Source organism: Cebus imitator, unplaced genomic scaffold (assembly GCF_001604975.1).
Source record: "Cebus imitator isolate Cc_AM_T3 unplaced genomic scaffold, Cebus_imitator-1.0 Scaffold289, whole genome shotgun sequence".
NCBI classification, from domain to species: domain Eukaryota; kingdom Metazoa; phylum Chordata; class Mammalia; order Primates; family Cebidae; genus Cebus; species Cebus imitator.
Window position 1 is genome coordinate 2,136,589 of NW_016107604.1, and position 17,201 is coordinate 2,153,789.

General features: G+C 37.4%; 1 protein-coding gene across 3 annotated transcripts in view; it reads left to right on the plus strand.

Annotated features, from left to right (window-relative positions):
* The window catches only part of MAOB (monoamine oxidase B), a 113,052-nt gene that overhangs the window by 31,174 nt on the left and 64,677 nt on the right, over positions 1-17,201 (plus strand). Inside the window, exons 2-3 of one of the 3 annotated variants that reach the window (XM_017502061.1) lie at positions 6,270-6,364; positions 10,229-10,366. The exons of 1 other annotated variant lie outside the window; for it this stretch is intronic. In XM_017502061.1, coding sequence (XP_017357550.1) covers positions 6,270-6,364; positions 10,229-10,366 — 233 coding nt within the window. The remainder of the gene's footprint in view (positions 1-6,269; positions 6,365-10,228; positions 10,367-17,201) is intronic. One more of the 3 variants, XM_017502062.2, reaches the window with a different exon arrangement.

Consider the following 17,201-nt stretch of genomic DNA (forward strand, 5'->3'; position numbering starts at 1 on the left):
AACGATGCCAGGCTCACAGCATTATTGCTAAGGATTGAATATATGTGAGTGTTGGAAACTGTGCAATGCTGTACAAATGTAAGGTGGTTATTATTATTGGTTGGCTGTCTTTCTTTCCCTTTCAAAACGTTAAGAGTTTATGTTACCATTTCTGGCATGACCAGAGGAAATCAGTTTCAGTATGTCTAAGTATTTTAGTTTCTTATGCTGTATTTAAAATACTTTACTTATACAGACATCGATAGCTACAGCCATTTATTTATTTATTGACTCAGTAATCATATGTCATCTCTGTAGAAGGGTATTAAATAAATTCATTCAACAGACATTTAAGTGCCAACTGTGTACTAGCATTGAGGAGACAAACAATAGACAACTAAATTCTTATTTTTCATGAAATAAAAGTTTTCTGAGTTTTCTGAGCTTCAAGGCCACAGCATGAGCTGTTCAGGTGGTGCCCTGCCCAAGGGCATTGAGCTGATGAACTGGAAAAAGGGTGTACTGCAGTCCCCCACTCTGCCAGTCAAGCCATTTGCGTGCACCTTGTGAGCTGCATTCGCCTGAAGGAAGGACACAGTTTGGAAATTTACTAGCCAGGAGTCTGTGCCTTCTTGCAATTTACACAAAGGCATGCATGAGTGTGCTAACAGTGGCCCTCATGCTTGTATGGTCCGTGATGTTAAAGGGAAGATTTGCAATGTTTCATTGTGAGGTATGACAAAGGCTGCTGGCTTGCTTGTTATCTGGAGTCAGGTTGCCGGAATTTAAATACTGGCTCTGGTGCTTGCTAGCTGTATGACCCTTGTGCACATTACTTGGCCTCTCTATGCCTCATTTTCTACATCTGCCTGTCTCATAGTTATGGGGAGGTTAAATAAGGTCTTAAAACACTTAGAATAGAAGCTGGCACACAGTCAATGCTCAAAATGTTAGCTGTTTTCAGTGATGGCTTTACTGCTCAGGGTCTCCTTGCTACTCTGTGTTGAAAAGTTCAACAACTAACATCTGAATTCTACCTACAAAAACCACTTTTCTTTTATGAATTTGATGTCAAATTAATGATATGTTATCTCCTTCCCTCAGACCTTTTTGGTGTGTGTTTGTGTTAAATGACTAGAAAGCATTCTCTTCAGAGAAATCGAAGAATTCCAGTCATTTGATCAGAAGGTGACTTGGTTGTTTTTAGAATTTTGTCACAAAACCATTGCTTTGTCAGAGGGACACAGGTGATGAGGGATGTTTGTATATTCTTGGCTTTTAACAGTCCCGAGGAAATGCCTATATAGTTTGCCAGGGTTATAAGTCAGGGATTCTTTAAGGTATAGTGAATTTCATTTTCAATTTTGATTAACATGATTCCCTCTCTCTCTTTTGATAACTTTAAATTGGGAAAGAGTCATTATATAGTATTTTCAAGACAATTAACTTTGCATTTTAATCTGTTTAAAAAGTTTTGTTAAATATCAAATTTTGATATGAAGAGTATGAAACAGATTGGCAAAGCCACACATGAAGCAGGTGGTGATTTTTATTTTACCCTTCCCTTTGTTTACTGACTCCTCTAACTGCCCTTAATACACCGTAAAAAGGTCACTTCTGGCTGGGCGCAGTGGCTCATGCCTGTAATCCCAGCACTTCAGGAGGCCAAGGTGAGTGGATCACCTGAGGTCAAGAGTTCGAGACCAGCCTGGCTAACATGGTAAAATCCCATCTCTACTAAAAATACAAAAAAATTAGCTGGCGTGGTGGCACTCACCTGTAATCCCAGCTACTCAGGAGGCTGAGGCAGGAGAATCGTTTGAACTCAGGAGGCAGAGGTTGGAATGAACCAAGATTGCGGCATTGCACTCCAACTTGGGCAACAAGAGCAAAACTCCATCTGAAAAAAAATAAAAAGGAAAAAAGAAAAAAAAAAGAGGCCACTTCTCTGTTACCGCCACTGTGTATTTCCCAGTCTCCTACAGCATCTAACTTGGGCCATTTTCCTTGGCAAAAAACTAGAAGTGCAGAACTCTAGTCATGTTGCACATCACTGATTTCTAACTATTTAAAATAATTTGGGTGTCTAATCATAATTGAGATTGTCATCACTTTGATGAAACCTTTTCCAAGTAAACTTCTCAGAAGAGAGATGCAATATTTTTATAATTTCATGACATTAAATATTAGTCTACAATTATTTGTGTGTGCTGTGGTTATTCATCCAAGGGCCTGTCATGGGGACATAGGGACTGCTTCTGAAAGCGCCACATTACCATTTGTTTGTGAGATAATAATTGATACTGCATGTTAAATTCAAGTGTCATTAGCTTTTCAAAAAGATGAGGTGATGATAAGCTTGCTCCTAAATTGTTCACAAAGGTTAAATATCTAAGAGAAAAGCTGGTATTTAAGATTCTTATATTCAGACAGATAGCAGAATGTTTTAAGACACTTTCTATCAATCAGTGTATATATAGTTACTGTGTTTTTAATTACTTATTTTTGGTCCAAGAATAGTGGCTAAGAGTTCAGGTTTTGGGCTGAACTCTGACTCTGCCACTTACTAATTGTGTAACCTACAGTAAGTCACTGAATGTCTCTAAGCTACCATTTTTTTCTTTTTATAATGAGGGTAATAATATTCCTCCGCATTGTGGTAAGGATCAGTTGAGCTTTTTGTGTAAGGCACTTCACCCAGAACAAAGTGCTTCATGCTTTATGATGGTGGCTGTTATTACTATGATTGTTTTTTTTTGAGACAGAGTCTCGCTTTTTCGTCCAGGTTGGAGTGCAATGGCATGATCTTGGCTCACTGCAACCTCCGCCTCCCAGATTCAAGTAATTCTACCTGCCTCAGCCTCCTGAGTAGTTGGGATTACAGGCTCCCACCACCACACTCGGATAATTTTCGTATTTTACGTAGAGATGAGGTTTCATTGTGTTGGCCAGGCTGGTCTCGAACTCCTGACCTCAGGTGATCCCCTGCCTCAGCCTCCCAAAGTGTTAGGCCGGTACTTTTATTTTTAACAAACAAATTGTTAATTGTGTTATATCAGGAAACTATTGCATACGTGTTTAAACAGTGGTGATTACATTGTCTGATGTTTTTAGGGCAAATGTATTTCTGCTGTTGTATCATTTTTTTGCAATAGTATTGCACTTGAACAGTTTCATACTTCCCAGAGGTTATACCATCTCTCATATTTTTGTTGCTATGGCAAAATGTGTTAAAAGTTCCAAACAATCAACATAGAAGAGAACTCTTGGGAAATAACTGTCTTGTAAGTGAGGGATGCTCTGTAGAGCCGTTTGCTTAGTCCTTGAGCAGTCAAGTCATTAGTCCTCTTATCAGTCATTGTTGAGGGAGGCTTTTGAGCTACCTCTTCTAGACAATCTTAATCACCTCTTGACCAGACTCCAACTCAGTTTCCTATGTACCTGGAAATTCCCTCCTTCTAAATTGCGTACTTTCCTAAGCCACTAATATTTGGACCAATTTTTTTTTTTCAAATCAATTTTTGTCAGTTGATTTCCAACAAGCCTCTTGACTACCCCCTATGAACATTAGTGAGCTAAATTGTAAGGTATTTCCAGCAACATATTTTTGTGTTGCCCTTTTTAAAGATATTTTTGTAATTTTCTGCTTATAATTGTTTAAGGTACATGAGCATAGAGAACTCTATTCAATGATTTGATAAGCCCTTTGTTTGTTTTAATAACTTTATATTTAGCATCAGATATTATTAGGTAACTGCATTCACTAAAAGACAGTACTTTTTGTGGAATATAAAATGCTAGTGTATACAAGTGACATGTTTCCTTCTGAACCCTTTTGTTTAAGCGTCAGCATGCTCAAGCGGTTTATCTGAATTCAGTGATAACAGCTGTTACTATGGCTGCATGTTATTTCATTTGTTGAATTGATGCTTGATAAGAAAAATGTCATTGAATTGTTTGCAATGTTGAATTTAAACAGAAGTGTTTTTTTTTCTTATGGAGGTAAAATTAGGAAATTGGGGTTATAAATCCTATACCCTGTATTCCTAAATCAAGGTTGTGCAATGCTTGTGTGCACTGCGAGGGGTTTGCGGACTTTGGAACTGTTACCCCACCAGCAACTGGAAGCATTGGCCCTGACCCCAGTGACAGGGATGGGAAGATGGATTAACTCAAATAATGAAATGTCAAATCAGCCTCTCTAAAAAATGGGAATTATTCCTTTAAGATCACGGATAGATGGTGACTGAAGCCTTGGCTTTTCATTATGGTTTTTAATGTGGGCTCATATTTTATGTTATATGGATTCTTATCAAACCATAAGATACGAGTGTGTCTTAAACCCAAGTTGATCCAAAAAAGTGAGAAATATCTTTTGAAGTGTAATTTCTCCCTGTAGCAAAAATTAGAAGATGCAATCAATCAAGAGGATGGCCATGGGGGTCCGGGGAAGACAGTGTTGCATAATGGCTGTGAATATAGATGCTGCTAACTGGCTTTGTCGCCTACTCCTTATGTGACCTTGGACATCTCTTTGGGCTTCGATTTTCTCAGCCATAAAATGGGAATGTCAACAATAGTTATCTCATGGGGTTGTAGAAGTTCATTGAATTAATTTATTAAAACACTTAGAACCCAATATAATATGAGTATTAGCTATTTTATAGGAATCTTTTAAATTTTTGCAGTACTGGGGTCTAAAAGTCACAGAACTATTACTTTGAAAGACAAGATGGAAGCTGTTTTATTTATGTTGTAAGGCACGAGAACATCTTGGCATGTCCTTGGTGTTTGGTCTCATAAAGCAAATGAGTAAGGTAATTGGAACTGAGCACATTCAGCTCATCACGGGAAGAGCACCAGGTTTCTGTTCTCTGAGAAAACTTGCTAAATTCTGTAAGAGTGCTTTCAAACATACAGTATTTTAAGAGCTTTGAGCTCAAAAACTACACCCAGGATGGATCAGTACCCCAAACTTTATACATGTACTCCACATTATGCTTTGTCCTTTGGCAAAACGTATTAACTCTGCATTAAAGTGGGTGTATCAGTCGGGGTTCTCCAGACAGACAGAACCAATAGGATACATAGAAGAATACGTTTATTGGGGGAATTGGCTCCTACCATCACAGAGGTGGAGGAGCCCGGTGACAGGCTGACTGAGAGCTGGAGCATGGGAGAAGCTGGCTTAGTTTGGAAGCCTCAGAACCAGGGAAGCTGATGGTGCACCTCCTAGTCCGAGGCCAAAAGCTGGTGAGCCTCCTGGAGGACACTGGTGCAAGTCCCAAAGTCCAAAATCTGGAGTCTGATGTCCAAAGGCAGGAGGAGAACAAGCATCCCGTTCCGGAAGGAAGAGAGAGGGCAGAGAGAGAGAGTCCTCTCTTCTTTAACCTGTTCGTCCCAGCAGGGTTCCAAGCCAATTGGATTGGATGGTGCCCACCCACATTGTGAGCAGGTTTTCCTCTCCCAGTCTGCCGACTTACATGCCAGTTTCTTCTGGAAACACCCTCACAGGTACACTCAGAAACAATGCTTCACCTGCCATCTAGGTATCCCACAATCCAGCCAAATTGACAACTAAAAGTAACTGTCACTGTGGGTAAAATTTATTGCATGTAAATTTACCTCAGTAAAGCTGTGGAGTTTTTCAAGAGCTAAATTCATGGTGATGAGAATGTAATAGGCATTCAATAAGTATTTTTGACTAATAGTTAAATTAATCATGAATGGAATTATTTCATTCTTCAGCGATGGATCGCATCAAGAAATCAAGATGCATAAGGGGTCAAATTTTATGTCCTTGGTTTTGAAACTTTGTGTGAACTTCTAAAAGTCCAACTTTAATAGTAAATCCCAGTTCCTGGCACATGCTTGGAAGGCCCACTGTCCCTCAGTTTACTAGTTTTTCATATTTATCCTGAGAATAAAGTCAGCTACTGGACTTGATACTGTGTCTGAGGCTTGTGTATTTCTCTTGAGCTTGGCCTTGTTGTTCTCATTTATGTTATCAGACATACAGTTTAGTCATTAAAATAGACATTTTGATATAGTGACAGAGGATGTGTTTAAGATTTGAGAAATTTACCAAAAAGTGAAATTCCTATTGTTGTTTCCAGAAATATCAGACTTTGAGCCTCTATTGACAAACCGTATCCACTTGCAAGTTGAATGTAACAATAGGCTGTGTATGTGAGCTAGCACGGACTTTTCTCATTGGCTGTTAGCATGAGGCCTTGCCTGGCGTCCTTGTAAAGTATTTGATCCTGATGTCTTACTGTCTTTTCTCCCAGGTATGGCAGCAGCCAAACTTCTGCATGATTCTGGACTGAATGTTGTTGTTCTGGAATCCCGGGACCGTGTGGGAGGCAGGACTTACACTCTTAGGGTAAGGCATTAAGAATCTGGTGGTCAAACAAGGGACTGAAGCTGAGTTTGGGGTTTAGTTTTTATTTTCCCTGAAAGTCTTCAATTTCATTTGACTCTGAGAGGGTGAAAATAACTCTGAAACATTCTTCACAGCCTCTCTCCCAGTTTGCCTTCCTTTCAATTCTTCTGTTCCTTTTTGTCTGAAAATCTCATTATATTTGGCCTCATAGAGTTAGGATTGAGCAGGAAGGAAATGGGCAGATTTGTGTGTGCCTCTCTCTCACTCTCTCTCTCTCTGTATGTGTGTGTGTGAAATAGGAAGAAAAATAACATAATCATCTGTACTTTCTACTCCTAACTTCGAGGCTTCTTTTATAGCAACACAATGATTCCAGTCATACCAACTAAACTTCTTTGGAGATATTTTCTCCTATTTTAAAATTTATTTTAAAAATGATATTTTATTTTTAATTGACAAGTCACAATTGTATTATATTTATGGAGTACAATGTGACACTTTCATCATATGTATACAATGTGGAGTGATTAAATCAAGCTAATTAACATATCCAGCTCCTCACTTTCTTGACATTTTTTTGTGGTGATACATTTGAAATTTTCTCTGTTATTTTGAAATATACAATACATTATTATTACTACAGTTACCTTACTGTAAAATGGATTTAAAAACTCATTCTTCCTGTCTAGCTAAAATTTTGTACCCTTGGACCAGCAACTCCTCATTCCCTCAATTTTCACCCCCTAATCCCTTATAGCCTTCATTTTGCTCTCTACTTTTATGAATTCAACATGTTTTAGATTCCACTTATAAGTCTTTCTGAGCCTGGCTTATTTCACTTAACGTAATGTCCTCCAAATACATCCATGTTGTCCTGAATGACATTTCTTTCTTTTTAAAGGCTGAATAGTATTCCACTGTGTGTATATACCATGTGTTTCTTATCTGTTTATCCACTGATGGACACTTAGGTTGATTGCGTATCATGGCTACTGTAGATAGTGCTGCAGTGAACATAGGTGTGCAGATATCCCTTTGACATATTGATTTAAATTCTTTCGGAGACATTCCCAAAAATGGGATTGCTGAATTATATGGTAGTTTTATTTTTAGTTTTCTATTCTTGGCTTTATGAATAACCTCCATACTGTTTTCTGTAATAGCTGTACTAATTTGCATTCCCACCAACAGTCTACAGGGGCTCCCTTTTCTCTTCATCTTTGACAATACTGGTCAGTTTTCATCTTTTTCAGAAAAACCATTTTAACAGGTGTGAAGTGATATCTCATTTTGGTTTTAATTTGTATTTCCCTAAAGATTAGTGGTGCTGAACTTTTTTCATGAATCTGTTGGCCTTTTATATATCTTCTTTTGAGAAGTGTCTGTTAAGTTTCTGTGCCCATTTTTTTAAAATCTGGTTATCTGTCACTTGCTATTGAGTTATTTGAGTTTCTTTATAATTTGGATAACTTCCTATCAGATGTATGACTTGTAAATATTTTTTTCCCACTCTGTGGGTTGTCTTTTCATTTTGTTAATTGTTTCTTTTGCTGTGTAGGAGCTTTGTAGTTTGATGCAATCCCGTTTGTCTGTTTTTGCTTTTTTTTTTGCCTGAACTTTCAGGGCCATATCCAAAAGATCATTTCCCTGACCAGCGTTGTGGAACTTTCCCTGTTTTCTTTAATTTTGTGGTTTCAGGTCTTATGTTTAAGTCTTTCATTCATTTAGAGTTTGTTATTTGTATATGGTGTTTGTATATGGTATAAGATAAGGGCCTACTTTCATTCTTTTGCATGTGGATAGCCAGTTATTTTCTGCACCATTTATTGAATAGGCTATATTTCCCTATTGTGTGCTCTCTAAATCTTCATCAAAACTCAATTGACTGTAAATTTGTAGGTGTATTTTTGAGCTTTATTTGGCTGGTAAGTCTGTTTGTATGCCATTACCATACTGTTTTGATTAAAATTGCCTCATAATATATTTTGAAGCTAGGTAGTATAATGCCTTCATCTTTGTTCTTTTTGTCCAAGATTATTTTGGCTACTTGTAGCCTTCTGTAGTTCCATGTGAATTTAAGGATTGTTTTTTCTGTTTCTGTGAAAAATGACATTGGCATTTTGTTGGGAATTGCATTGAATCTATGCCTATGGATATTTTACATTGTTAATTCTCCCAATACATGAACATGGATGTCTTTTTATTTTTTCACATAAACTAAATTTTTACCTGCCTAATTTTCCTTCTTTTTCTTTCAGCTTATTTTTATATTTTTTAAAGAATTATTTACCAGTTTATAAATACCTTATTTTAATTGCTAGTTAATTGTTTCAATTCTGACACTGTTGCCTAAAATTAATGATTTTCTATTTAAACATAGAGTCAAGTAAAGCAAATTTCTCTGCAAGGAAATGCCCTACTTCCACATACATTCAAGATCTAAATAATAGATATGGATGCTACAGACTATTTTCATTTCCAGAGAGATAAGACACATAAAATTCTGACTCACAGCTCTTCTTTTGGAAGGATTCCTCAATGATATATATCTGACATTTTGTATTCATGATTTTTTTATCAGCTTAAGGAGATTTGGGGCTGAGACAATGGGCTTTTCTAAATATACAGTCATGTCATCTGCAAACAGAGACAATTTGACTTCCTCTCTTCCTATTTGAATACCCTTTCTCTTGCCTGATTGCCCTGGCCAGAACTTACAATATTATATTGAATAGGAGTGGTGAGACAGGGCATCCTTGTCTTGTGCCGGTTTTCAAAGGGAATGTTTCCAGCTTTTGCCCATTTGGTATGATATTGGCTGTGGGTTTGTCATAAATAGCTCTTATTATTTTGAGATATTTTCCATCAATATGTAGTTTATTGAGCGTTTTTAGCATGAAGGGGTGTTGAATTTTGTCAAAGGCCTTACCTGTTCCACACATGGACAATTATTATATGTTGCTTTACAGGTTTTTACCTGTGTACATCTTATCTCCCACAGTTCTTCAGATCTTCATTTTCCTTGCAAAATATGGCATGTAAGAGAGCCTTTTGCATAAAAAAGCTGGTTTAGTACAATTAGGTGCTAAATTTTTAAAAACACTCTTCTCTCATTCATTTGAGAAAATTTACTGGACAACCGCTACAGGTGTTTGGAATACTTTAGTGAATAAAACAAAGATGCTTTGTGAAAATTGCATTTTTGAGAGGTGAGAGGGAAGCTAGACAAAAAATAAGCAAATAAACAAAAACAAAAAAGAAGGACCATTTCTAATGTTTCTAACTAATAGCAACCTGGTTTTTCTTATACATACTCAGAAATAGGGAACTTTTCTACTCATTTTTTAAAGGTTGCCCCTAAGTCATTGGAAATGAAGCCAATTCAAAACTACATAAAAACACTCTTGAGGATAAAAGTAATTTCAAAGTCCAAATTATGACCAAATATTCCCTAGTACTAATTTTAAATGTCTAGATTAACAAATCACTTTCTTTCTTGCTTTTTCTCTAGCATTAGGCCCCTCAACATTCACTTGAAGTACTGAGTAAAGAGATTCCTCAACAATTCACAGCTCACAAATTCAAAGCACTAAAAACCAAACCATGTTATGGTATATTGTAAATAATGAGGTTTATAAGCTCTTGCCTATTCAGCATTCAATTTTGCTTTAAAGACTGATTTAATAACTAAGTCATGTGAATGAAGTAGAGTTGAGAACAAAATCTATTTTTTCATGGATATACATGGATATACCGTAAGATGTATCTATAACTTGTGAAATGTCAATTTGTTTATTTCAGAACTTTCTTATTTTATAAATTTTTTACAAATATTTGTTTTTATTTTCATCCATGGGATAACAGAACCAAATGGTTAAATATGTGGACCTTGGCGGATCCTATGTTGGACCAACCCAGAATCGTATCTTGAGATTAGCTAAGGAGCTAGGATTGGAGACCTACAAAGTGAATGAAGTTGAGCATCTGATCCACCATGTAAAGGTAAGACCAGGCCAGACTTTGAAGGATTTGAAAACTTTTCTATGATGTTTCCTTATGCAAGTTCCAGATCTTTCTCTCAGAGAATCTTCTACATCTCTGGATGATGCAAATGTATTTTATAATGGTATTTCAGCCAATCTGAGATTCATTCACTATTATCAAAGGGGAATTAGGTGGGAATTCTAAGTCTATTTAGGAAGGTTATTGATGAAGTGGTATTGTCTATGCGGTAAAATGTTTACCAAAACCCATAGAGAAAAAAATTTGTGATTTATTTATTAAATATCTATTTAAACACCTCGAACTCTTTTATTTTATACAAAAATCTGTGCACAGTTTTTAAAATGCTGCCCTAGACTTCACATTGTAAAGAGTATTTGCGATATGCCTGATGGAATATTCTTAAGTTTTATCATTGTGGCCTATATATCAGCTAAAGTTATTCTTCTTTGGAGATTGACATCAAAGTGGTTCAAGTCCCACATCCTGTGTTTTGCAAGGAAGCTTCACTATTCTCCCCCAAGATTTCTGTGAATTTACTGGGTTTCTCATTCGTGTGATCATTTGTGGCTCATGGTTCTGGCTTCCATGACAGCTTTGTTCATTCACATCTCATGGCCTGTGACTCTTTTCTTCTCTTTGCTTATGCCAACCTGGGTTCACACTCACCTCTTTGTCCTGATTTTTCTCAGACCACCATAAGCATGTGTGAGAAGCAAACATGACTGAAGTCTTGAGTAATAGGGTGGAGTGGGGGGGCTCTTGCATTTGCAGAAATACAAACAGATTAGAACTGAACATTGCACATTCATTCTAATAACCTCTTAGATCAAAGCATTCCCCGAGGATTTCTCACCGGTCACATTTCTCTGCAGATTCCAGTCTCTCTCCATGTTGCTGTTCCTCAGACTCTCTTCACATCTCCTTGCTCCTGTGTTTTTCCAGCATCCTCATCTTGATCCACAAAGTCACTCATGTTCTCTGACAAGCGAACAGCCACCTGATCTGGGCCCTATCCTGGAGTCCCATGGAAGAACTGGCAGAGGTTTTCAATTTCAGCCTTTCCTGTCTCATCTTCACTTGCTCCCATAGGTGGAAGTAAGCAGCATAGGAACTTATTTCTCCCTGGTAAAAAACATCCCCTTAGAAGACCAAAGAAACTAGCAACAGTCAATTTTGAATTATATAACAATTTGACATCCTTATATTATTTGTGAGTGATAATATCAAGACAAATAACTGATCATAAATCATGAAACATTTAATAAAACAGGAACTAAGCATCTACTTAATTTGCTATAATGTGGGTAAAATTTTTCCTTAATTTATAAATAAATGTTTTGGTTGACCTTCAAATTTTATTTTGTAAGCCTTTTCACTTTGCTTCCCTATGTGTGTAGCAGAAAAAGAGACAAATGAATTAGAAATGAAAATTAGCATGGTGATAATGTGATTTGTTGAACATCAATCAGTGGTTCTTAAAATCCTTTGTTGGATTCTTTGTTTTTTGAAATGTAGGTTTTCCTGACCGATGTCTTATGTCTTATTCTACCTGTAAGGCTTGCAGAGATTGACTCCTCAGAACACTAGGATATTTTAAATTTCTCTAGACAAAGGAGATACCTAGAGATTATATTCACTTTTCTGTCTTTGTGTGTGTGCAGAGATTATTTTCAGCTCGGTGCTCTGTCCAGGATGCTTTGCTTTTTCCTTTGTTTTGTCCCTTGGCTGAGAGAAATTGCTGAGTCATCAATTGTAGGAAGAATGTTACACTTTAACGATACTTCGCAGTAATGGCCAAATGTGCTGCTTTTTCACTATTTCTGGTACTCTATGCACAGTTAGGAAAATAAAGCCATAGTCATTACTTAATACAGGATAAATACATATGCCAATAATGCTCTTTATACTTAAAAGAAGTCTTATTGCTTTTTAATTATGACAAAAATAAAGCATATTTATTGTGAAAATATAATTAGAAAATATAGATAAATAAAAACAGAGAACAAACCCCTTTATAATACTATCTTGAGAAGATCGCTCTATTTTATTTTTTTTGGTTCATAGATTTTCTTATTCCTGTATTGCTATTTTCTGACCTCTGCTGGAGGAAATGGGAAATATCAGTGCATTTTAAAAAATTATATATACATGCCTATGTGTATATCCTTTATATACTAACTTACTCTTAGATTAATTATCACTAATGAGACAAGTTGAAAAAATAATGATGCTGTGAAACAAAAGTTTTTGTAGCCTTGACAAAGGTGGCAATTTGGCCTCCTTGTGATCAGCCAAATGCAGTGAAGAGCTGCATGATAATATATAATGATGAAGACCTGCCCGGGCGCGGTGACTCAAGCCTGTAATCCCAGCACTTTGGGAGGCCAAGTTGGGTGCATCACAAGGTCAGGAGTTTGAGACCAGCCTAGCCAATATGGTGAAACCCATCTCTACTAAAAACACACAAAAAAATTAGCTGAGCATGGTGGCGCATGCCTGCAATCTCAGCTACTTGGGAGGCTGAGGCAGGAGAATAGGACATAGGAGGCGGAGGTTGCAGTGAGCTGAGATCATGCCACTGCACTCGAGCCTGGGCTACTGAGAGAGACTGTCTCAAAAAAAAAAAAAAAATGATGACGACCTTATAGCTAAGAAGTCCTCCTCTAACTAAGTACTTGTTCTCTACCATCTCCACTTCCATGTCTTTGTGTATGTAATTTTTCTCATTTTTGACCTGTAAAAAGCCTCTCAGATGGCTACATTCATTTCTGGAATTATTAACAAGAACTTTGACACTCTATCTCCTACCACATACTAGAGAATGCAATTGAGAAATGTATCTCCTCTGTCATGGAAGGCAGTGCCTTGGGAATTTGAACATTGCCCTCTATTACCTATTGTAATAGCTACTTTTCCCAAGTGCAAACTACAGTTCATGTAAGTAGATAGTATATTTGGGCCTTGTTATTTTTTTTCAGCGAACTTGCATGTATTTCTTAATGTGAATCCTGAGAGTATCAAGTATGCTACTTGCCGTATTGTCAGATCCTGCTATCAAAGCGACCTGTTTTTAAAATGTTTTACATGGCTGATAATGGAAAATGGAGTTTTATGTGCAACCTTAATAACATTAAGTGAAGGACCTTGGATATGCTGGTTGATATTGAAATGAATGAAATGGAGTTACCCAGAAAAGGGGAAGGGTACAGCAGCTCATAGTGGGCTAACTACCCAAATGAAAGAGTATCTTTCCTCAAGAGAGGCTAACTCCCAGTATCGCCAGTTCTGTGGCAGTTGTCATAGAAATGTTCTTCTGATAGAGGAGGTGTATTCATACTGGCCCCGTAATAGACATCCTTAAACCACTGGTGAGCTGTGATGAATGGACCCTTGTCTCGATCTGATCTGTCAGACATGCCTGTATCTACTGAGTGGCACTAATTTTTAAGGCTACAGTAGATCTGTTACATGTTGTAACGTAGGGTTTTCCAAAGACCACTTCATGAATAAAAGATATGATACCAAACTGTATTGGGATTTAATTATCAGTGGGAAAGTGGTCACTTTTGCTCAAATCTATATAATTTAGAAATTGTTTTCTTTACTTCTAAAGTCAGTGATGCAGCTGTTAGTACTTTACAATTATTGTTAAACATCTACTGAGATTTTTGATCCGTTTTACAAATAGGCATGCTAATTTTCACTGATATAGTCTAGAAGGCAGCTGTTTAGATGTCTTGGAAGTAACTCGCAAAAATTGTTTTCTTTTAAGAATATTTCCTAATTAAAAAGAAAAAGATAAAAACAAAAGCTTCTTAAGGAACCTGCTATATTTTGACTTATATTTCGACTTATGTTTCTGTCTCTTTCATTGTGTGTTTACATGTGCATGTGTGTGTGGTTGTTTTTATTCTTTTGAGCTCTTTGAAGAAGTTGGAGAAAATTCTAAGGTTTGGTACAATTTAGGCAAATAACATTTATCTGTCTCAGAAGTTTTCATCAGTCTGAAATTTGAAACTAAAGTCTAGTAAAAGCACCCATGAAACTGCTCTAGGACTGAAGGTTGAACTGTTAAGAGTTTTACCAATATAAAGATGTAGTCTGACTGAAAATTAAGAGCCCAACTTCATACTGAGATTTATTTCCAACCTTCAGCTATCTGGAGAAGCTGAGCAAAAGGACATTTTGGTCTTAACCTACTTTCCAGTAGGCAGAAATGAAGCTTATTGTCTAAGTCCTTTTTGCGTTGCATATGGTCAGCCTTCAATACTAAAGACACATGTGAATGGGGAGACATCTCTCAAATATATTGCCTACTTGTTGCTGCCTTAGCTGCATTTGGCACAACCCCTCAGTCTTGCTGACGACTCTGAAGTCCAGTTGAAAATATGATATACAAAAAACACATAAAGGCAGAGAGGGGAAACCATAGCTATCTATCTGCATGCCATTTCAGTTTGTCTCTATGTCTAAATGGCCTCTCAGCACTAAGGAACAGCAACAGAATTTGAGTAGAAATATTGAGACATAAAATATGCAAATGTTAATTGCATTTAGCAAATGGAAATCGTCCTGGTGTGTAAGGTCTTGACGTCTTCTGGAGATCAACAGACCAGAAGTATCCAGTCTTCTCCAGGCCCTCAATATTCCCTTCCTCACACCCCTATCCCCAATCCGATTAATCCAGGGAGCCTGCATCAAAGTCCAGAGTATACTTGCTTCTCTCATGAAGACAGAAGTCTCCAGGAACAGGTTAGACCAACTCTTTTATTTTATTCATAAATAGTTGCCCATTTTACATGAATTTCACACTTGCCACGTTGAGCTTACTGGCTCTGCACGTCTGCCCTTTCTGAAGTGGGCTTAACAAACCTTTTCTACCACTTCCACCCACACTGCATTTCATTTCTTATTTGTTTGAAACAAACATGTCTTATTATGGAAGATTTTTTCAAGTAAAAAATGTGGAGAATAATAACTTTCTCTCTAGTAAGTGAAACACATTTGTCTAGTGATCATTCTAAAGCTTATGCTGTTATTCTGGAAACCAAAGTGCCCATTTGTGTTCTTTAGAGAATGCAGGCAGATCTTTGGCATGTATAATTTCTTTTTTTGAGACAGAGTCTCGCTCTGTTGCCAGGCGCCAGGCTGGAGTGCAGTGGCACGATCTCAGCTCACTACAACCTCTACCTCCCGGGTTCAAGCAATTCTCCTGCCTCAGCCTCCCGAGTAGCTGGGACCACAGGTGCGTGCCACCACGCCCAGCTAATTTTTGTATTTTTTAGTAGAGATGGGATTTCACCATGGTCTTAATCTCTTGACCTCGTGATCCGCCCATCTCGGCCTCCCAAAGTGCTGGGATTACAGACCTGAGCCACCGTGCCCGGCCTGGCATGTAATGATTTGCTGAAAATTATGCCTTCGATGGCTGGATTTGCAGCAATACTTGGGATATGAGATGAACTTATTTTCTGCCTCCAAGGTTTCCATTTGGAACTTAAAATATGATACAATCAGTAAACGTATTTTCTATGCATACACACACATATCTGGATAAACTTAACAGTGACTACGGTTGTGGGTAACAGAGTTAGTTTTAAATTTTGCTGGGAGTGGACGGTAGACAATGTATGGAATTCAGTTATGATAGTGAAATTCACTAAGGGAAACAGGGATATAGCTTAAATCTTGTGCAAGATTTTACAACTTCTATACCATGGGATCATGCGGTATTGCCAAGTAGTCCAAAGGAGCTGCAATGACAGGGGGCCCAGCTCACCAAAAAATGGTGACTAATAAGGGGACCTTGTAACAGGTTAAAGAGAGCTTTGACAATTTGCGGTACCAAGAGATTGACAGGAAGTACAAGATGGCCTAAAATGTGTTAGCCTGCCTTACCATGTCCTCAGCAGAGTAGCAGCCTGCAGAAAGGCTTAGGCATGGATTCCCAGGCTGTGTATTACATATCCTGGGCATTTTTCTTGGCTTCTGCAACCACCAAGAAGTAATAACAATGGTAACATTACTCTTATATGGACATCTGGAAACTGCTAAGTGTTTTCAATCCCAAATAACTATGAGTTATTTAGTTGTGAATTAGAAGTGTTATCCCCATTTAACAGGTGAGGATCTAAAGGTTAAAGAGATTAATTGCAAATGACAAGATGTAGTGGGGTCAGAGCATGAGTTGAGGCTTTTGGGTGTCAAGAACATACCACACAGAGCTCACTGTCTGCTGGTTGGGGACTACTTTTTGTGATTTCCTTCTAAGCCTCAGCCCCCAGCTGGCCTGCCTTTCTTCTTGCCAAACTTGTACTCTCATATATTGGAAAAATCAAGTTCAACATCCTCCTTTCCTTAAGATTTTCCACAGTTGAGTACAATTATTCTACTAGCTCCCTCCAATGCCCTGTACCCTCCTCACCTTCCTGATTACTCTTCATAAAAGCCTGTTTTTAAGTAGGATAAATAGTTTTCTGTTACTTGTATATCAAGACTTTAGAAACAGTTGACTCTTGGACAATGTGGGGGTTAGGAGTGCTGACCCCTATGCAGTCAGAAATTCTTATATAACTTTTGACTCCTCCAAAATTACTAATAGCTTGCTGTTAATTATGTTGGTGAACACATTTTTTGTATTAATTATATACTGTATTCTTATAATAAAGTAAGCTAGAGAAAAGAAAATGTTATTAAGAAAATCATAAGGAAGAGACAATATATTTACTACTCGTTAAGAGGAGGTGGATCATCATAAAGGTCTTCATCCTCATCATCTTCACATTGAGTAGGCAGAAGTGGTGGAGGAAGAGAACGAGTTGGCCTTCCTGTT